General features: G+C 37.6%; 1 protein-coding gene across 1 annotated transcript in view; it reads right to left on the bottom strand.

Annotated features, from left to right (window-relative positions):
- C2H6orf163 (chromosome 2 C6orf163 homolog) overlaps positions 1-22,192 on the bottom strand; it is a 35,149-nt gene that overhangs the window by 1,880 nt on the left and 11,077 nt on the right. Inside the window, exons 2-3 of the mRNA XM_007484301.3 lie at positions 13,797-13,891; positions 8,566-8,673 (exon numbers count right to left, since the gene is read on the bottom strand). Of these exons, the coding sequence (XP_007484363.1) occupies positions 8,566-8,673; positions 13,797-13,891 (203 nt within the window). The remainder of the gene's footprint in view (positions 1-8,565; positions 8,674-13,796; positions 13,892-22,192) is intronic.

Raw genomic sequence — 22,192 nt, 5'->3', positions numbered from 1 at the left:
CTAAGATAGTACTTTAAAGTGATTTTTTTATACTTTATGCACGTTACTTTCCATGTTTAGGAGGGGTATGGTAGAGTATAACAAGCATTGCATTTGGAACCAGAAGACTTTTGAATCCTTACTTGGTCACTTTCTGCTACCTCTTTCACCTCTTGGAGCCTTAGCACCCTCATTTCTAAAAGAGTGTAGATTGGACTAGATGACCTCTACAATCCCTTCTAATTCTAGATCTATGAGACAGTAGTAGTAGTATAGTGGCTAGAGCACCAGGGATGGAGTAGGGAGGACTTGGGTTCAAATCTGGATTCAGACACTTCCTAGCTATACCCTACATTAATCATTTAACACTATTTGCCTAGCCCTTGTTCTTCTATCTTAAGAGTTGTTACTATGACAGAAAGTAAGAGCTAAAAAAAAAAATTCTAGCTCTGTGATCATATGAATGACGCTATAGGTAACAGACTTTTCCTTAGGACGTGCAGACTTCCTGGTGACTCTATAGGACTTACTTGCTATTCTTCATTTTGATTGGGGCCCTCTTATTACCTCAATAACTGTGAGTAGGACACTAAGTCTCCCTGGGCCTAAGATTCCTCATCTGTTAAATAAGAAGGTTGGAATAAGTCATCTCTGAGGTCCCTTTCAACTATGACACTATAATCTTACAAGTATTATATATTTCCCATGCCTATTTTAAAAAATACATACATGTTCTGTTCTAATAAACCTTTTTTTGCAAATCAGAATCAACATTATGAACATATTTCATATATTTATAATTATGAATCATATATAGATATATATTTGTGAATGTCAACAATACAGTATTATCCAAACAACAGCCTATTAATAATCTACCAATTCAATGAAAGGCTTTTAATTCTTAGAAATACTTTTTAGAGTTTTTTATTTCCATCCTTCCTTCCCTTCTCCCTTTCCCACTCTTTGCTGTCAGCTGTCTATTCTTTTATCTCTCTCTTTTACCAAGTTGTTGTTTCTTTTCATACTTTTCTTGTATCACTGCCATTTCTTTTTCCAATTTTTCCTTTACCTCTCTTATTTGATTTTAAAAATGCTTTTCAAACTCTATTTTATTGGATTTATGTCCAATTCACACATCTTTTCTACTTTTAGGCTTTGCTTATAGCTGTTTTGACATAGTTGTCTTCTTCTGAGTTTGTGACATGATCTTTCCTGTCATCATAGTAGCTTTATATGGTCATGCTCTTTTTGTTGTTGTTTGCTCAATTTTCCAACCTGTTTCTTGACTTTTAACTTTATGTTAAAATTGGGCTCTGCTTCTGAGGTGGAGGAGGCACTTTCCCAAACTTTGAGTTTTTCATGCTTCTATTTTCAGAGATAATTCTTGGGTCTTTAGCCTTTTAGTGCTTTTCTAAGGTGGCAAGATCTAAAGGAAAGTGTGGTCATTGCTCTCCTAACCTGTGCTTTGGTCTTTACCCAGGAAGGGATCTTGTTCCCCTGTAGCTGCCAATGCTAGCACTCCTATTGATCCTGGGACTGGAAAGAGGATCTCTGCTTTCCTATGGTTGGAAGCACTAGTGCTCCTTTCTGCTTTGGGATTGAGATTAAGGCCCTTCTCTCCAGATTAGGGCCCCTGCTTTCTCATGAGCAATTGCACTTCTATGTCCTGGAACCGTGGCTCTTCTCCCATGTGGCCAAACGTGCTAGTGTTCTTTTTCACCCTGGAACTGTAACCTGGAATTGTGTATGAGCAATGCAACAAGGTCCTGAACCCAGTATCAACAAAATGTTCCCTATAATTTCTTTCTGAACATTTGCCCAACCTCCTGTGGGTTAAGAACTTCCTCAGTTCCCAGTTGCAGCTGCCCCTTAGCAGCTGCTGGTTTTGCAGTGGGGTACAATGCACTCTGGACCAACCCCCACTCCAATGTTACAAACCTCCCAATTTGCCATAGTATGCAAAAATGTTTCACCATGACTTTTTGTTGGCTTTGACACTCAAAAATTAGATTTGAGGTATTATTTTAAAGTTGTTTGAGGGGGAATATTGGGAGAGCTGCTGAACTCTTGCCTTTACCATCTTGGTTTTATCCAGTTCTTTTCTCTGTCAATGAAATTGTCTGTAGTAGCTTCTAGCCTCACTTTTAATTTACTGCTTCTGATAAACTTTACCCTTAAAACCTGATGACTTAGATAGCACCGAGGCTAAATAAGAGTAAATAAATTCTTAGTAAGAATTTGAGGCATTCATAACTTTGTAAAGTACCTTCTTTACTATGCAGCTACTAATATCTTTGGGTTGTTCAGTGGGCTTGTGTTCCAAATAGCTGATACTTTGGTATCACATAGATCCAGTGAGATATTATTATAGACATTAGATAGTATTTATACCAAATAGATGCACGCTGTAACACATTTGGATTTATTTAGTGTTTCAGGCAAGTTAAATGATCTGTTAGCAGCTCACCTTGGTTAGACCAGCCACATAGTAGAAAGAGCACTATATTTGGCATCTGAAAGCATGGATTTGAATTTTAACTTTGAAGTTTACTACTTGTGTAGTAGGGAAAATCTGAGCCTTCTGAGTCTGCTTATCTATGAAATAATGGGGTTAGATTAGATAATCTCTGAGATACTTTTTAGTTTTAGCTCCATGATCCTAATATGATGAAATTCAAAACGTTTGATTGAACTACACTCCCTGCTACCAAGACTCAAACTCAATTGACACTGGGAGAAAGACAACATACCCTTATCTACTCTATCAGTATTAACTCTGCTTCTTATTGAGGAATAAGTCAAAGGGGAGAGGGGAAGCATAATGGTCATGAAACTGGGGGATTTGGTAGGATTGTGGTATCTTAGAAATAGGAGATTTTAGAAGAGGGGTTAGCTTGATGAGGGGTAAAATATGATGAGTTCTATCATATGAGTTTTGTTTATATTGAGTTTGAGATATCTCTAGAACCATCAGTTTGAAGCATCCAAGAGGCAACTGATGACATAGGATTGAAATTCAAGGGAAATCCAGGAGCTAGAGATGTCTTCTCATAGATTCGATCATTAAACCCACGAGAGCTGATGAGGTCACCAAAAGAATGTAAAGTAACAGAAGAAAAGAAGGGCATAGACAGAACTTTTGAAAATACCTTCAAATAGGGAACATGGATGGTGAACTAGCAAGGGAGACAGAGAAGGGATAATTTAAAAGGTAGAAGGAGAACCAGGATGAGATAGTGCCTCAATAGTTCAGAGAAGAGATAGTATCTGAGAGAAGAGGGTGATCAATTGTGTAAAATATAGAATATAGGGCAAGAAGGCCAGAGTTGCTAGGTAGAGTAGTGGATAGAGTGCCAAGACTCATCTTCTTGAATTCAAATCTAGCCTCTGAAACTTTCTAGCTATGTGACCCTGGGCAAGTCATTTGACCCTGTTTGCCTCAGTTTTCTCATCTGTAAAATGATTTGGAGAAGGAAATGGCAAACCACTCTAGTATCTTTGCAAGGAAAACTCCAAATGGTGTTATGAAGGGTCAGACAGGACTAAAAATAACTGAACAACTAGAAGGAATTGGGTTTGAGAAAAGACCATGAGATTTGACAATTAAGACATCACTGATAACTTTGAAGAGAGTATTTCCAGTTAAGTGATCATGTTAGAAGCCAGTTTGCAAAAGAGGAATGAGAAGAAAGAAAGTCAAAGCAAGAAGTATAAACAGCTTATTTTAGGAGTTTGACTGAGAAGAGTGAGAATTACTATTACTAAGGACTATTACTATTACTAAGGACTATTATCCTTAAAGAGATGGTAAGGTCTAGAGAAGATTTTTTCTTTTAAGGTTGAGGTACAGTTAACAGCTTTGTAATTAGTTGCCCTGTTTTCAGTTTCTTTCCTTTTTAATCCATCCTCCACATAGCTCCCCAAAATTACCCTCCTGGGGTACAGGTCTAAGAGTTCTTTGGCTCAAAAACCCTCCCTATGGGATAAAATACAAACTTAGCTTAGATTTTAAAAATCCAGAGTTTCTGAAAGCTACATTTTCAGTGTTATTTCATACTCCTCCTTCTTCTCCTCCTAAATTCCTGTGTTCCAATCAGATTGGACTACTAGCTATTCCCTGTTCTCCACACTCTATGCCTCACATGTCTGCATAAAGTATTCCTCTTACTTGGAGTGGACTTCTCGATCTTCTTTCTTCCTTCAAGGATGAGTTCAAATGCCATCTTCTCTATAAAACCTCTCTTGATCCTCTCCATTGTTATTTTTCCTCTCCCTCCTCAATTTTCCTTGTTGCTTCTTTTTTTTTGTATGTCGGTGAGCCCTCCAAAGTGTATAAGTTCTCTGGGGGTAGTGATTACTTTGTTTTTGTCTTTGTATCTCCAGTGCCTAGAACAATGCCTTATATAACAAGCACTTAATGTTTATTCTCTTGAAGCGAGTCTATTCTTCTCCATCTTGACCACAAGTATATAAATGGCTTTACCAAATATCTTGCTGAGATCCAGCTTTGTTTTGTCTCTGCCTATCCCTAATTCTATGAATACAGCATTCTGTTAAAAATGAAGTGATATTTGTCTGGTATGACATAAACAGAAGACCAAAAAAGCTTCCCCACCAGAAAGAGCAGGTGGTAGCAAGAAGAAGAAAGCAACTCTAACCAGCTGAGAGAACAGAACAGCTGAGAACCTCAGTGTGTCAGCAAACCTGGTTTCCACAAGGCTTAGGTGGCTCTGCAGTATCTAAGCCTAAGTTGTGCTGGCCTGAAAGTACCTTAGAAACATGAATTCCCATATATGATTTAAACATGCAGAGTGATATTATAAGTAAATTAGGTGATCATGGAATAGTATACCTGTCAGATATATAGGGAAGGGAAAAATTAAGAGTAAGCAAGAGATAGAGAACATCACAAGAGGTAAAATAAATAATTTTGAGTATATTAAATTAAAAATGGTTTTGTACAAACAAAACCAATGCAACCAAAATTAGAAGAGAAACAACAAATTGGTAAAAATTTTTATGATAAAATTCTCTGACAAAGGTCTGATTTTTCAAATATATAAATAATTAAGTCAAACTTATAAGAAATCAGATCATTCTCCAATTGACAATTAGTCAAGGGATACGTATAGGCAGTTTTCAAATAAAGAAATCAAAATTATCAATAAGAATATAAAAAATGTTCTAAATCCCTGGTTAGAGAAATGCAAATCAAAACAACACTGAAGTACCACTTTGCATCTAGCAAAGTAGCCAATATGACAGCAAAGGAAAATAATAAATGATGGAGGGCATATGGAAAAATTGGAACACTAATGCCTTGCTGGCAGAGTTGTGAATTGACCCAACAATTCTGGAGGGCAACTTGGAATTATGCTTAGAGGACTCTAAAAAACTGCCTTGCCCTTTGATCCAGTAATAGTTTGTATCCCAAAGAGTTTTTTTTTTTAAATGGGAAAGGTTCTATTTGTACAAAAATATTTATAGCTATGCTTTTTGTGGTGGCAAAAAATTGGAAAATGAGGGAATGTCTCTCAATTGGGGAATGGCTGAACAAATTGTAGTATATGATGGTGATCTGCTTGATTTCTATAAGAACTGGAAAGATCTCCATGAACTGATGTGGAGTGAAATAAATAGAACCAGGAGAACATTATACACAGTAACTGAAACATAGTGGGATGAACAAATGTAACTGACTTTGCTATTAAAAGCAATCCAATGATCCAGGACAATTCTGAGGGACTTATGAGAAAGAATTCTATCCATATCGAGAGAAAGAACTATGGATGTAGAAATCCAGAAGAAAAACATGATTTATCACTTATTTTTATGGGTACATGATTTGGGATTTTGGTTTTAAAAGATTACTCTATTATAAAAATGAATAATATGGAAAATAGGATTTGAGTGATAATAAATATATAACCCAGTAAAATTGCTTGTCAACTCTGGGAAGAGGGAGGGAAGAAGGGAGGAAGACAAGAAGCCCATGGAAAAATATTTTAAATAAAATAAAATAAACTTTTAAAAAAAGAAATTATATAAAAAAAGAAAAAAATGAATTCCTTACCCATATGGCTCTTCCAACCTATTCCTTGGTTCGAAATGTTCCTTAAACTTCTGCACCTCTCTGTATGTTTCCTAGCCATGCATGTTCCCTAGATGTTTCTCCTCCCTGACAGTTGACATGGTAACTTGTTAAGTGTATAGCTCTGTGTATGGAGATTCTTTATCACTTAATTTCCTATGCTGTTTGATTAGATGTCCTTTGTTTGAACTAATGCATCTCCTATTTGGCCTAGTAAAAGAAATACATTGATGGTGGCTCAGGGACTATAATTCTGAGCAGATGATAACTCATGAAGTACCTGAAGCTTGAGTTGGATTTCTGAGTACCCACAAGAGGCAGCTAGGTGGTACAATAGACAGAGTGCTGTGCCTGAAGTCAAGGAGATCTGAGTTCAGATCTTGCCTCAGATACTTACCAGCTGTTTTAATTTGGGCAAGTCATTTAACCTCAGTTGGCATCCATTTCCTCAATTACAAAATGGAGGATAATTATAGCACCTACCTCACAGGATTATAATGAAGATCAAATGATTGATATATATATATATGTATATATATATACACACACATATATATGTATCTATATCTATCTATCTCTATATATGGCACTTAGCACAGTGTCTGGCATATAAAAGGCACTATATGAACACTCACTCTTATATGAGAGAAACCTCAGGAGTTACAAAAGACATCTAGGTGCTAAAGATGTGAGTAAAGGTAAGGGAAAACAGGTATAATTAAGAGTCATCAGCATCTTAAGGAGGTAATCTTTAGTTTGGGGATCTTTGATATCTAGAGAGTAGAGTTTGGCTTCCTAACAAATGAACAAGTTTGAGAATTTAATAGATTGAGTGATTTTTTTTTACCTTCTATTTTAGAATCAATACTATGTATTGGTTCCAAGGTAGAGGAGTGGTAAGGGCTAGGCAGAGGGGGCTAAGTGACTTACCCAGTGTCTGAGGCCACATCTGAACCCAGCACCTCCTGCCACTAGTCCTGGCTCTCAATCTACTGAGCCACCCCTGGACTAAGTTATTACATGATAGAGGTTGAGCTTAGATTGGTCATAGTTCCCATTGTTCCCAAGGTAAAAGCAACCACTGGTCTGAACTCATCCAGATAATACTGAAGGCAGCTAAGAGGCATAGTAGATAGAATGCCAGGGCTGAAATGAGGAAAACTCAGCTTCCTGAGTTCAAATCTAGTCTGACACTTACTACCTGTGTGACCCTAGACAAGTCACTTAACCCTGTTTGCCTCAGTGTCCTCATCTGCAATATGAGCTAGAGAAGAAAATGGCAAACCATATCAGTATCCCAGCCAAGAACTGGAAATGGGGTCACAAGGAGTCAGACTTGACTGAAATGACTGAACAACAAAGGTGTTCTTAAATATAATCAATACATGTAGTGATGGCTACTTTATCTTGAAAATACTCTTCTGTGAATTACAGAACCACTCAACATCTTCAGAGTGTCCCAAACCTTTCAAAGCTATGTTCACATATGGCATATCATTTGTCCTTTAGGTTGGTTAAGTATCCCCATTTTTAGATTTGTAAATGGAGGCATTGAATGCCTAAGTCACATCCCCCAAAAGCTAGAAGGCCAAAGCAAGCATGAGACTATATACCCATTAAATTATTCCCAGCTGCAGTTATTCTTTTCACTACTTTAAGCTGTTATGGGTCAGTATTGTAAAATAATTCTATTGTTGATGCTTGATAGTAAAACTTTACTGTAGTGGCCCAAAAGTAAAATGGAGGGAAAATACTATTAATTGTAAAAAGAGTAAACAAAAACAAAAATAAAAGCCAAACAGCTATTGAGAGACATAAATGAGTCTGAAAAATACCCAGCCCTCAAGCTGGTCTGTCTATGTTGTCATGCAAAGTGAACTCTGTAGTTGCAAGATTCATTTCTCAGATATTCACGCTTTATTACTCTCCCTTTGAATCTCTCATTTAATTAGCACTTTACAAACAAATTCCTAACAATACATCTTTGCTATGTGACCAAGAGCAAATCACTTGCTTTCTCTGGCATTTAATTCCAGAATCTACAAAATAGGAATAGTAAGAGTTGTCTACCTCAGAAGGGTATTGTTAGGAATTTGTGGGACCTGGATTGTCTCCACAGGAAAATATGCTTAAGCTATCTCTTCATTGGCCTAAAATTTGTCATGCCTACCCTGTGAAGCTCTATGGTTTTTAGCTTCCCTTTCAGCATGGCAACCCACCTCAAAGGGAAAAGCAAGGAGAGAGCCTTAGAGGTGGATATGCTCTTCCCATCATTGCCCAGATGTTTGCTATTGGACTCAGAAAGATTCTTCCCTCTATTCCTCCTATTCTTACTATCACTTTTGAAACTTTTGTGATCCCATCATCCTCCCCACCCTTTCTCTGAGAAGCACTGACTCAGTCTTCTATATGATTGTTTCATACCACTAGCTAGATATTTCTCCCACTGTCTTAAGTGAATTTACAAGTATACCAAACAAATCAGTCCAAACCTTCAATATTTGCTCATGTTCTTCCTTTAAAACTTCTATTTCTTCCAGGTGTTTTGCTTTGACTTTCTTGATTGCTTTTTTCACAGCCTCATCTGTCATAGCCTCAGCCTTTGGGGGGGGAGGGAAGGAGGAGGGGGAGAGAGAGAGAGAGAGAGAGAGAGAGAGAGAGAGAGAGAGAGAGAGAGAGAGAGAGAGAGAGAGAGAGAGAGAGAGAGAGAGAGAGAGAGAGAGAGAGAGAGAGAGAGAGATCTATTTAAGAAAATCCATTCATTTATTCTGAGAAGTGACAAAGTCAATTTGCCATTATCCTGGGGAGTGGAGCAGATCTTACTTGGGAGGATTTTGACAGCTAGCAGAGAAAACTGCACACCCATTTACTTTGTGGACTCTTATCTCCCTCTGGTGACATATTTTACATCCAGTCTGCTCCCTAGAAAGAAGTTCTGTCTCTTAGGCTGATATTTTATATCAGTTGGGAAACTAGTCTATTCTCAAAACACATTCCATGACAGGAATAGCCCGACCAGGAAGAAGAATGAAGCTGTCCAGTTTCTTCAGTCAATTCTTCTCAGTATAAAGCTTCCTTATTCTATTTGATGTGGGTTCCCCAAAAATCATCAATCATAAGATCATGGGTTTAAAGCTAGAAGGGACTTTGAAAATCAGTCAACTCCCCCATTTTACAGATGAGGAAACTGAATTTCAAAGTGGCAAGTTATATAAGGTCTTACAAGGTGAAAATAGCATCAGGATTTGAATCCAAATTCTCCCACTACAAATACGAGATCTTTCCATTCTACCATGATGGATCCAAGGAAATAGAAATGAAAAGGATCTTAAAAGCTTAATCTGATTCAATGCCCTTACTCTACAGATAAAAACAAAACAAAACAAAACAAAGCCCAGAGAATCACTTTTGGTTCAAGGTTAGTAAGTAGGTATCAGGACTGGACTTCAAACCCAGTTCCTACAACTCCAAATCCTGTTTGCTTACCATTCCATCATATCATAACATTGATGTGCCCTTACTGAAAATTGTCAACTATCTTCATCACTGCCTTCCCTTATGCCTGTTTTTCCAAATTCTAACTAGATATTTCCCCAATGGCCTTAATTTGTTCAACTGGGAACCTGATGCCCAAAGGACTAGTTCTTTTGTTAAATTATAGTTTAGGGAGCAATATTTACTTCTCCCTGTAAGAAAAGCCATTCCCCAGGGGACAATTCATTCACAGGTTTGAGGGAAGGTGACAGGCTCTTTCTAGACCAAGGGATGCCAGCCCTTCCATAAATAGTTGGGCATTATAATCCTTGATCTAATGTGAACTCCCTAAGATGGTTTCAGGAATAGTTTCAATTTTTTGTCTTTTTTCTCTATTGAATAGATCCAAGTCTGACACAGTTAAATAAATATCAAATCCATTAAAGTTTAAAAATTGTACTAAGACTTTGGACACAACTGAAATTACTGAATAAAGATGTTCCTAAATATAACCAACACATATGATGGCTACTTTATCTTGAAAACACTCTTCTGTGAATTATAGAACCACTCAACAACTTATATTTTATGATAGAATTCTAGGCTTGAGGTTAGGGAGAAATCAGTTCAAATCCTGCTTCTGACAGTAAATGACCCTGAGCAAACTCACTTAATCTCCTCTCTCAGCCTCAGTTTACTTGTGTATAAAATGAGAATGACAACACGTGTGTGTATAGTGGATAAAGTGTTGGATTTAAATTTAGGATCTAGATTCAAATTCTACTGCTATCTTACTTCTTGTGTGGCCATAGGCAAGTCATTTAATCTCTGTCTGCCTCAGTGTCTGCATCTAAAAAATGAGGATAATAATTACACCTGCCTCATAGGGTTGTTAAGAAGATCCAATTAAATAATATAAGTAAAGTGTTTTGTGATCCTTAAAGTGCTATGTAAAATGTTGCTACTATTACTTATTGTTATTATTAACTTAAAGGGCTATTGTGAGCCTCAAATGAGATAATGCAAATTAAGAACTTTATGAACCTTAGAGTACTATATAAATATCAGTTATTATTGTTGCTTACATTCAATTTGTCAATTCTAAAATTCATCCCAAATGAACAAAATATGTTAACTACTAAAAACCATTTCGTTCCAATACATTGTCACACAAACATCTAACTGACAAATATATCTAGAAGTATATCACCTTATGATTGACTGACTCAGAATTATATTTACCTATAACAGGAAGTCAGCTTGGCCTTCAGTCTGGTCCATATATTTCCCATGAGGAAATATGTTCCCCTCATCCCCAAACTGAGCCTTCTTTATTTAGGGTTGGACTAAAGAACCTCCATGGTCCTTCCAGATCTCAACTCTATGATTACTTTTGTCTACCAATAATTCCTTTTCCAAACCTCTATTCCCAGGTCAATCCTATATAGTGTGGAAGATTCCTACTGTAGAAACTTCCTTTACACCAAAGTATATTGGCAACCATTCTGTAACTCATATTCTTATGGGACACTGAATAGTGCAGACTTGCCCAAAATATGAGAGGTTAGTCTAAATAGATGGCATTTATCAGAGTGATGCAATGGGCAGTGCTGGGTCTGGAGTTAGGGAGACTAGGGTACAAATGTAGCCTCAGACATTCACTATCTGTGAATCTTAAAATTTCTCAGACTCTACCTTGGAACATTATCTTAAAGTTATGGTTAAGGTTATTTAAACAATGGAGGTACTTGGTCAGGAATGTATTGGGAACTCTAACATTACTCCACCCATACTTAGGCATACTTTAGGGGAAGATAAAGTTGTAAACTCCTTACTGAACAATGAAAAAGTACTTAACCCATACTTATAGTGAGGCAAAAGCCCTTAAGCTAGGTCTATTTTTAGATCCAATACAAAAGGGTGCTAAGTACCCATGAAGGTCAAATTAATCACTAAAAGGTCAGGCAACTTACAAGGGGCAAGCTTAACAAAGAGATGTGAAGTACTCAGAAGATATAATCTACCCAGAGAAGGTGAGAACTAAAAACTGAGAATGGGCTGTCCTAGGAAAATCGTCTACTGTGATTGGTAGATGTGAAAATTTAGGGGAGGTGACACAAGAGAAATTTCTCTTTAAAAGAAGCTGTCTGAACCAGTTCAAGGTAGTTCGAGTTAGTTCAGCTTTGGTAGCTGAATTGGAGGTCAGGAGTCAGGGGAGGCTGCTCGGTCTCTGAACACTAGAGTTTTGCTTGGAAAGATCTTGTGGTGAGTGATTAAAGACTGACTTAGTTTCTCTCTTAAAGAGAAAAGGCCTAGGCCATTGGCCTAGACCCTAGCCTTTTCTTATTATTTTCTCTTACTCTGTATCTCTCCCTTTCCTTAATTTCTTCATTTGTATTAATTAAAATCTCCACAAAACCCAGCTGATTTGGGTATTTCATATTTGGGAATTTTTCCCATGGTGACCACTTATTTTTGATTTAAATCAAGACACTAAAAGTTATCTTTACAGTTTTTGGCAATTCACAGTCTTGAAACCCACATTTTTGCAGTCACATATCTATGTAACTTTAGGCAAGTTATTTAACCTTTATAGGCTTCAGTTTCCTCATCTGTAAAATGGGGTTATTATAACAGCACCTAACTTCCAATAGCAAGGATAAAGTATCTGTAAAGCTTTTTGCAAACCCTAAAGCATTATCTAAATTCTAGCTATTATCGTAAATCCTGCATCTGAGGCTACCTATCTGTCCATTTCAATGTTTCTTCTTGTTTCCATCTTATAGATGAAGAATTGAAAGAATATTTGTGTTGTAAAAATAAGATAATAACAAGCTACATAAAATAAAATTTAGATGGAAAAACTGTTCAAAAACTGTTTAAAACTGTTTAACTCACCAATCAGGTTCTAACTGTTTGGATGCTTTTGATAGAGGTAATCAAAAATATCCTCAGTGATGAAGTGAAGCTCAAATGTGAACTTCCCTTCAGGGCCAGGTGCAAGGACACTAGAGAGTCTTATTATAAAAATAAAAATATTTATTTGAAATATATAAGGATAAATAAAGGATTTCTAATTCTAAGGGATTCTAAATCTACCCAAATAAACTCCCAGGTTCTGCAAGGAACTGCTTCTCCTGTGTTTCAAAGGCTACACTAATCCTCCCTAATCTGATTAAACCAAATTTATACTATCTAAATAAAAACTACTGCTATTATCCTTATAACTCTTAACTTTGCCTTCAAATTATAAAATAGCAAAGGCTGGTTGAGTCTCAACAAGAATCCAGTTAGGACTCTGAGTCTTAACAGACTCATCTGAAATTAACATGCTCTCTCAGCTCTGCTTCAAACTACAGTTCTTTCTCAAGCCAGCCACTTTACTTCTTATCCCTACACTAATAGAACAACACTTATTTTTTGATATCAGCCTTACAGTGTCTATATCTTTTTTATAATATATCAACCTTCTTTATGACATGCTATAGAATAATAATAATAACAATCAGAAATTACACTTTAAGGCTCAAAAAGCATATTACATATGTTATTTCATTTGATTTTCACAACAGTGAAAATTTCAGTGCAGTAGGTGCTTTCATTATCCTCATTTTAGTGTTCTCATAACCCTCATTTTATAGATGAGGGAACCAAGGCTGAGAGAGAAGAACAAATTTGCCCAGGATAACAATGTTAGTGAGCAGCTGAGGCAGGGATTTGAATCTGGATCTTCCTGATACCAAGTCTGGATCTCTATGACACCATCTCAAACCTATTTGCTCATCTTTACAACGATTCAGTGAGTCACTTGTGCAGCTTCAAATCAACATAATTGAAGTGGGAAGGAAAAACTTACAGAAAGGACAGAGTATCTCTAGAGTGGTCTAGCCATTTTTTAAAAGATGATTATCAAGGTTTAGGGAGAGGGACTCAAAATTGCTTGGTATAGCTCCATGATTCCCACCAGAATGAAGTGTAAATCCATAGCCACATGGGCCTAAGCCCCTATGTAGTATTAGGTAGGTATGGAGGATTAGGAGAAGTTTGCAAAAAGAAACTCAAGCTAATCAGAATAGTTGTGTCCCTTGTGGTATTTTTTCTTTACATACACATGCAGAGATGACTTAGGTCAAAGTTTTTTTTAAAGAATTATATAGGATATTTTACAGTAGAGCATAAAAGACAAAACCCCAGTCCTTGGGTAATACTTTATAAATAATAATTTTTATTAGGTTTCAATATCTTTTACCTTAGCCCATACTTCATCCTGTGCTATTTTAAGTAATTCTTCCACTTTAATAAGTTGTCTTTTTTCTTCCTGTTGATGAATCTTGATGCCAAAATCTGCATATTTGAATGAAAATGATAGTGAGCATCTATGGATGACTTTCTATTTCATACCCAGAAACTGTCACAATGCTTTACACATAGATGGTGCTCAATAAATGGCTGGCAAATGGATGAATAAATCCAGTTAATCCATTTTTTGAAGATGGTTTCATGACAATTCATTTCAGGGATATAACTAAAAGGGATGAGAGATGGCATGGCATGATTTTGAAGTCAGGAAGATCTGAGTTCAATATTCCTTCTGATACATGCTATATGACTGGATAAGCTACTTAACCTCTCAATGTCACAGCCAAGTCACCAAACTACAAATTATAAAGCTGCAGATTTGCATCGGTATAGGGAATTTTCATACTGGGAGTTTCCCCATATGTGCTCTTATGAATTAAATGCCTTCAGTTGTAGGGTAGGGGGAAAAATAGTAATAGTATTATTAGTACTACTACAGCTTTATATTTGAGGAGTAATTCTAACCTTGTAAGGCATTTTCACATCCATGGTCTCATCTCATATTCATAGAAATCCTATGAAGTGAACATTATTATACATATATAAAAAATATATTTAAATATAGATAAAAATGTAACATACATATATTGTATTTTATAGGTATCTAAAATCCAAAAAGTTCCAGTGTTTGGGTGGTGGTATTGTTTGATTTGATTGTCATGACCCCATTTGGGATTTTCTTGGCAAAGATACTAGAGTGTTTACCATTTCCTTCTTTGGTTCATTTTACAGTTGAGAAACCCGAAATAAGCAGGTTTAAGTGACTTGCAGTTGAGATTGGATGTGAACTTGGGTCTTCTTGAGTCTAGGCTGTGTGTTTTGAAAAACTGTATGCTGGGGGACATCTCAGCATGACATCCCCCTCCTGACATGAGATTGGTTTATAAATAGACCAATCCTGCACAGGGAAGGGCTTTTGGTCCAGCTTTTGTCCTGGGCTTTGGCGGAAGAGCAGGAGCTTGCCTGAGCTAAGGTATTTTTTTTCTTATTAAAAAAAAAATACCCTTTTTCTTCTCTCTTCACATTTCCTCTGTTTTCTTCACATTTTTTTAACCACAATTTTGGAGACCCAGATGGAACCAAGGACTTTTTAGGTAAGTAGACCCCCCTCCCCCATTACCCCATACTTTCCATTTTATTATCCCAAATTTTGCAAACTTTAATTTCTTTTGAGAGAAATTTTAGGGTAGGGAACTTGCTACCTCTCAGAATCCAGAAAATGAATTGCTCGTAGGAGATGCCATAAAGATGCCTGAAGAAATCACATGCAGCTCCAAGAGGTCCTGAGTGAACTTTTGGATGTGCCGAATTGAACTTTGGGGGGGTTGAATGCATTTGTTTTGTATTACACTGTTGTGCCAAAGGGGCCTGCCCCCTAATTGGTTTTGTTCTTTTACTTTTTGTTTCCTTTTGCCCCCAAATTGTTGTAATTTTCCCTTGGAAAACACTGTATTGTATGTATCTTTAGTTGAAGTTATAAGTTTGGTTGTGTTTGCAGGATCCATTGGGGAGACTAGTCTCCCAACGGATCCCAGGGGGAATGTATATTTTGAAAAACTGCCACAGCATTCCCTGTTTTCCCCAGGGTTCCATTCTTTTTACATCCTGGTGTGGGATTTGATCTATAAATGGATCAGTCCCGTGCTTGGAGGAGCTTTGTTCCAGTTCTTATCCTGGGCTTTGGCAGGAAAGAAGGAGCTTACTGGAGCTGAGATATTTTTTTTCTTATTAAAGACCTTTTATTTTCTTCACATTTCCTCTGCTTTCTTCACATTTTTTACCACAAGGCCCAGCACTCTATCCACTGTAACCTAACACTGACCCTTTTGTGCTTAGGTAGGGCTATGTAACTAGTTAGTTGCAGAATTGGATATTGACTCTCGACCCCAGATTTTTTCCTTTATAGGCACTTACCCTCATATCAGATTTTAAGTGGTTGAAGAGCCATCGGGAATGATTTAATCCTTTACATTCTGAAATACTAAATATCTATTATAGAGGTAATAACTTCATGACAAAGCACGTAGTGTTTTTCTTTATACCTCTTCAAGGAATGATGGTGCCACTTATTGTTATGAAATCACAGAATTTAAAAGTAGCTGGGGCCATTACAGATTACCTAACCCAACATTTTTTTCCAACCCTTACCATCAATTCTGAGAATAGACAACTGGGGTTAAGTGACACAGAGCTCAGAAGTGTCAGAGGCCACATTTGAACCCAGGAATCTCCATCTCCAGGCCTGGTGCTCTATTCACAGAGTAACCTAACTGTCCTATTGCCCAACTTTTCATTTTATATTTAACTATCAAAGAACCTACAGTCCTAATTAATAATAAGTACTAGAAACTGGCAGTCTAATGCTCACACCATCAATTAGATGCTCCATCTAACACTAGTTGGTGCTTTGTAAAAATGGTAAACTCTACAATTCTCAGAGGGCTGACTATCTCTACCTTCTAGTTCTGGCTCTTTTGTGGGTGGCAGTGCTCTTCTCATTAGACCATGGGTGTAGATTGTGTGGATTTATCCAATTAGATTCTTATCTCAGCCCCTACCTACTGGGAAAACTTCACCCTCTTCCTTTTGTGTTATGCTTTTAATGGGATCACACACTAGCATAGAAGTCAATCACAAAAGAATAGTTAATCTATAAATAGTTCTTTGCTCATAACAATAGAATCTTTCAAAAGGAAGAAATAAAATATATTAAAAATAAATATTAATTAATTATTAAATTAATGTTAAAAATAAATGCCATACAGTTCATGTGGCTATGGATTCCTTCAGACCTAAGCAGTCCAAAATCCAGGAGTTTCAGGAACATGGTTTAGGTACTTTCACTCAGAACTAGCAATCTTCCCCTCAGGTTCTTCTACTTAGGGCCTCCTTAAATGTCAATTACCAGTCAGTTGGGAAAACCAAGAACTAGGATATCTCCTTGATTGGCTTTTTCCTTGTTTGCTGTTATGTCACTGAAAGAACTGAAAATTCTACCTTCTGATCACTTTTAGGAGTGTCTATATATAAGATTTATTGCTTTTCACTATTGCCTTTTTGTTCACATGGAATATTAAGAGTCTCAAGTGAAGGCCCAGTCATGAAGACAGACTTGTCCTACACTCCAAGTTCCTCACTTTTACCTTTTATTCCTCCCAGATTAGCAGAGTCCACCATCCTACATCATTTCTATCTCCAGGTCTTTTGGTCTTTTTGCATTCTCCATAGGCAAGTGAAACTTGATGGACATGCCAGTATTCAAATGCTTGTCCCCTCCTTTTCATCTAATCTTCTTAGAGAAGAATTAGGAGGGGATTGCATCTTTTCCCTCAGTGAAACCTTTACGGTCCCTGCAACTTCCATGGAGGCTCACTTGAATAAAAACAATCGCAAATGGCATGTCACTAATAAGATAGTCGTAAGTGATTATCTCCATTGCATTGCATATTGTACAGTTCATACTAGAATTACAAGCAGTTAGTGTTAGTGAATGCAACCATTATAATACATAACACAAGCTATAACATATAGCATATAAATAGCACCAATAATAGCATATCATCAATAGCAATACAGAACACAGAATCAATAGCAGCACTACTGCATGCTAAATTAAGGCAAATTATACAACAAGATTGCATTCAATGATCAGATCCCTAGATCACATGTAGAAACATACTTTGGGCACATAAATTATGCTGAATATGGCAAAGTATAAAAAAGCAAAAAGAATATAATAACCCTATTATAAACATAAAACATATCTACAACACATAATACCATATGTTTTGTTGTTTAGTTGTTTTTAAGTTGTGTCCAATTCTTCACAATCCCTTTTGGGGGGATTTTCTTGGCAAAAATACTAGAATGGTTTGCTCTTGCCTTCTCCAGCTCATTGTTACAGATGAAGAAACTGAGGCAAACAAGGTTAAGTAACTTGCCCAGATTCACACAGCTAATAAATGTCTGAGGTTATATTTGAACTCAGGCCTTCCTGACTCCCAGGCTCAGTACTCGATCCACTATACCATCTAGCTGCCCATGATAACATATATAGCAATTAGAAAACACATACCACATGCATTGCAATAATGGTAAACACTTCTCTAATTTCTTCTAAAGTATACTACAAATGCATGGTCATTTACCCAATAGGCCTGGTCCTTTTACTGGGATGTCTTGAGCTTACAGATGAGGATTAGCATCCAAAGGCTTACTTGGCTAAAGCCCAAATCTTAAATTCATAGTATGCCCAGGCTATCAAGATCTTCAGATTGTATGGATATTCTCTGCTCCCTCAACATCTCTGCAACTGAAGTATTGGACTGGATAGGGTTTTACACACTTGGGGTGCTTGCCCCTACCTAAACAGAGGTTCCTGGCACCTCAAAAGGCTTGATTGAATTCCCTGACACCACAGTAAGAATCTCAGTTTCTTCCTCACCTAAAAAACATTATCATCCAAGTTATTATCAAGCTCATTCAGGAATTTTGTTAAGAGGTGAACAAGCCAGACTTGTCATCTCAGGGCAATGGGAATGACTGAGAGGCAGATTCAAATTTGATGTTAGGAAAGCCTTCCTAATTATCAGAGCTATCCACTAGTGGAATGAGCTGCCTCTGGAGAAAGCTGAGTTCCCTTTCACTGAAGGTCTTCAAGCATAAATTCTCCAATGCTCCTTTGCTTTCCCTTCCCAGAAAGTTCAACCTCATAATAGGTAGCTATGATGAACATCTTCGTAGAGGCTGAACCACTCATGGGATTACTGCATAACCTAGTGATTCTCAAACTGTTGGAGGATAATAATGGGAAAAATGAGCCAGTATTTTTTTTAAAAGTGCTTAGCGTGGTAGATAGTGGTATATATAATAATACAACAATGCTTATTCTGTTCCCTGAAGTTGGCGAGCTTCTCAAATCTTGCTTATATTTTTTTCCTATCTATTTTTCAGAGAGAAAGGAAGCTTGTGAATATGTGCTGAAGTCTGGCTGCTATTTAGATTCTTCATGTATGTAGCATGATTTGGTAGCACTTTCCTTTGAACCCAACAAAAAGCACAAGCTACATACTTAAAAAAAACCTTACCTTCCATCTTGGAATTAATACTTATTGATTTCAATATTGAATCAATGAATTTCAATATTGAAATCAATAGTATTGATTTCAGGGCAGAAGAGTGGTAAGGGCTGGGGGATGAGACTTTTCTAGAGTCACACAGCTAGAGACTTCCGGTTAAGATGGCGGCTTAGAGAAAGCTAAAGTTCAGATCTCCGGAAAACCCTTCCCAACCGATCTCAAACTATAAGCTCCTAAGGCGCCGAAATTCAAAACGATCAACAGCACAGACCCTGGGAACCCTCCTCCTGGACCTGGACCCGGTTCAAAAGGTACAGCTCCCTTCAAAAGCCAGAAACCGAGATCACTCGAACCTCAGGGGTAGGAGCGCAGAGTCCAAGGCTCCCGGAAGCCGCAGCCCGGCCGGGCTCAGAGAGCAGGGTCCTCAGAACAACAACCCTCAGGGCCTTCTACCCGAGTCCGGGTGAAAGTTACTGCCTGGGGCTTCCGCTGCAGAGAGCTGGTCGAAACAACAGCAACCCTCAGGGCGGGCAAGACAGCCTCATGGGCTGGATCCTGCTATCCAAGTCTCAGTGAAAGTCCTTGCCCTAGAGCTTGGGAAAGCTGCAGTCCATCCCCCCCCCGCAGGCCTACGAAACAGCCTCACGGCCAGCGATTCTGAAGGCAACTTCCGGAAAGCGAGCCGGGGGGAGAGTGTGGCCTCGTGGTCCAACCCTTCCATTCCAGTTCCAGTAAGGCATATTCAGTTTAATCCAGGGAAAGCTCATAGAACCAACATCTGCCCAGGACTAAAGCCTCTGATCACCAGACAGAGATAAGGAAAGCTAATCCTCCACATTCAGAGATGACAAACTCCACAGAAGCACAGAAGCCCCAAAATACCAAGAAAAATAAGAAGAAAGGGGCGACTTTGGACACATTCTATGGAGCCAAAATACAAAATACAGAGCAGATAGAAGAAGATATACAAGAAAATTCTCCAAAATCTTCCAAAGGAAATAGAAACTCTCCACAAACCCATGAAGAATTTGAATCAGAAATGACCAAAAAGATGGAAGCCCTCTGGGAGGAAAAGTGGGAAATAATGCAAAAGAAATTCATGCATCTACAAAACCAGTTTGACCAAACTGTAAAAGAAAACCAGGCTTTAAAGCAAGAACTAATAAAGCAAAGCCAAAACACCAAGAAATTAGAAGAGAACATAAAATATCTCACCGACAAGGTGATAGATCTGGAAAATAGAGGGAGAAGAGAAAATTTAAGAATAATTGGACTCCCAGAAAAGCCAGAAATAAACACCAAACTGGACATGGTGATACAAGATATAATCAAAGAAAATTGCCCAGAGATTCTAGAACAAGGGGGCAATACAGCCACTGACAGAGCTCACAGAACACCTTCTACACTAAACCCCCAAAAGACAACTCCCAGGAATGTAATTGCCAAATTCCAAAGCTATCAAACAAAAGAAAAAATCCTACAGGAAGCCAGAAAAAGACAATTTAGATATAAAGGAATGCCAATCAGGGTCACACAAGACCTTGCAAGTTCTACGCTGAATGATCGTAAGGCATGGAACATGATCTTCAGAAAGGCAAGAGAGCTGGGTCTCCAACCAAGAATCAGCTACCCAGCAAAACTGACTATATACTTCCAAGGGAAAGTATGGGCATTCAACAAAATAGAAGACTTCCAACTTTTTGCAAAGAAAAGACCAGAGCTCTGTGGAAAGTTTGATACCGAAAATCAAAGAGCAAGGAATACCTGAAAAGGTAAATATCAAGGAAAGGGGAAAAATGTTATCTTCTTCTTTTACTCAAACTCTCTTCTATAAGAACTACATTTATATCAATCTATGTATACTAACATGTGGGGAAAATGTAATGTATAAATAGGGGGTAAAGAAAGACCAAATAGAATAATGGTTCTCACACAAAGATTCACATGGGAAGGGGAGGGGAAGAAAACTCCTATAAGAAGGAGAGGAAGGGGGGGGGGTTACTTAAACCTCAATCTCAGGGAAATCAACTCTGAGAGGGAAAAACATCCAGATCCATTGGGATCTTGAATTCTATCTTACCCAACAAGGGTAAGGAGAAGGGAAAACCAAGGGGGGGAGGGGGAGAGGGAGAACAAAAAGGGAGGGAAAGAGAGGGGGGAGGGGGAGGGAAGAAAAAGGGAGGGACTAAAAAGGGAAACATCAAGGGAGGGGACAAGGGGCACTGATTCAAAGTAAATCACTGGACTAAAAGGTAGAGCCGAAGAAGAAAAGGTTAGAATTAGGGAAGGCAATCAAAATGCCAGGGAGTCCACAAATGACAATCATAACTTTGAATGTGAATGGGATGAACTCACCCATAAAACGTAGACGAATAGCAGAATGGATTAGAATCCAAAACCCTACCATATGTTGTCTTCAAGAAACACACATGAGGCGGGTTGACACCCACAAGGCCAGAATTAAAGTATGGAGTAAGACCTTCTGGGCCTCAACTGATAGAAAGAAGGCAGGAGTGGTAATCATGATATCTGATAAAGCCAATGCAAAAATATACCTGATCAAAAGGGATAGGGAAGGTAATTATATTTTGTTAAAAGGGACTCTAGACAACGAGGAAATATCATTAATCAACATGTATGCACCAAATAATATAGCACCCAAATTTCTAATGGAGAAACTAGGCGAATTGAAGGAAGAAATAGACAATAAAACCATACTAGTGGGAGACTTAAACCAACCATTATCAAATTTAGATAAATCAAATAAAAAAATAAGTAAGAAAGAGGTAAAAGAAGTGAATGAAATCTTAGAAAAATTAGAATTAATAGACATATGGAGAAAAATAAATAAGGATAAAAAGGAATACACCTTCTTCTCAGCACCACATGGCACATTCACAAAAATTGACCATACATTAGGTCACAGAAACATAGCACACAAATGCAAAAAAGCAGAAATAATGAATGCAGCCTTCTCAGATCACAAGGCAATAAAAATAATGATTAGTAATGGTACATGGAAAACCAAATCTAAAACCAATTGGAAATTAAACAATATGATACTCCAAAACCGTTTAGTTAAAGAAGAAATCATAGAAACAATTAATAATTTCATCAAGGAAAATGACAATGGCAAAACATCCTTTCAAACCTTTTGGGATGCAGCCAAAGCGGTAATCAGAGGCAAACTCATATCCCTGAAAGCTTA

This window comes from Monodelphis domestica, chromosome 2 (genome assembly GCF_027887165.1).
Source record: "Monodelphis domestica isolate mMonDom1 chromosome 2, mMonDom1.pri, whole genome shotgun sequence".
Classification (NCBI taxonomy): domain Eukaryota; kingdom Metazoa; phylum Chordata; class Mammalia; order Didelphimorphia; family Didelphidae; genus Monodelphis; species Monodelphis domestica.
Note: the sequence above shows the minus strand (reverse complement) of the source record. Positions and strands in the feature narration are given on the sequence as shown.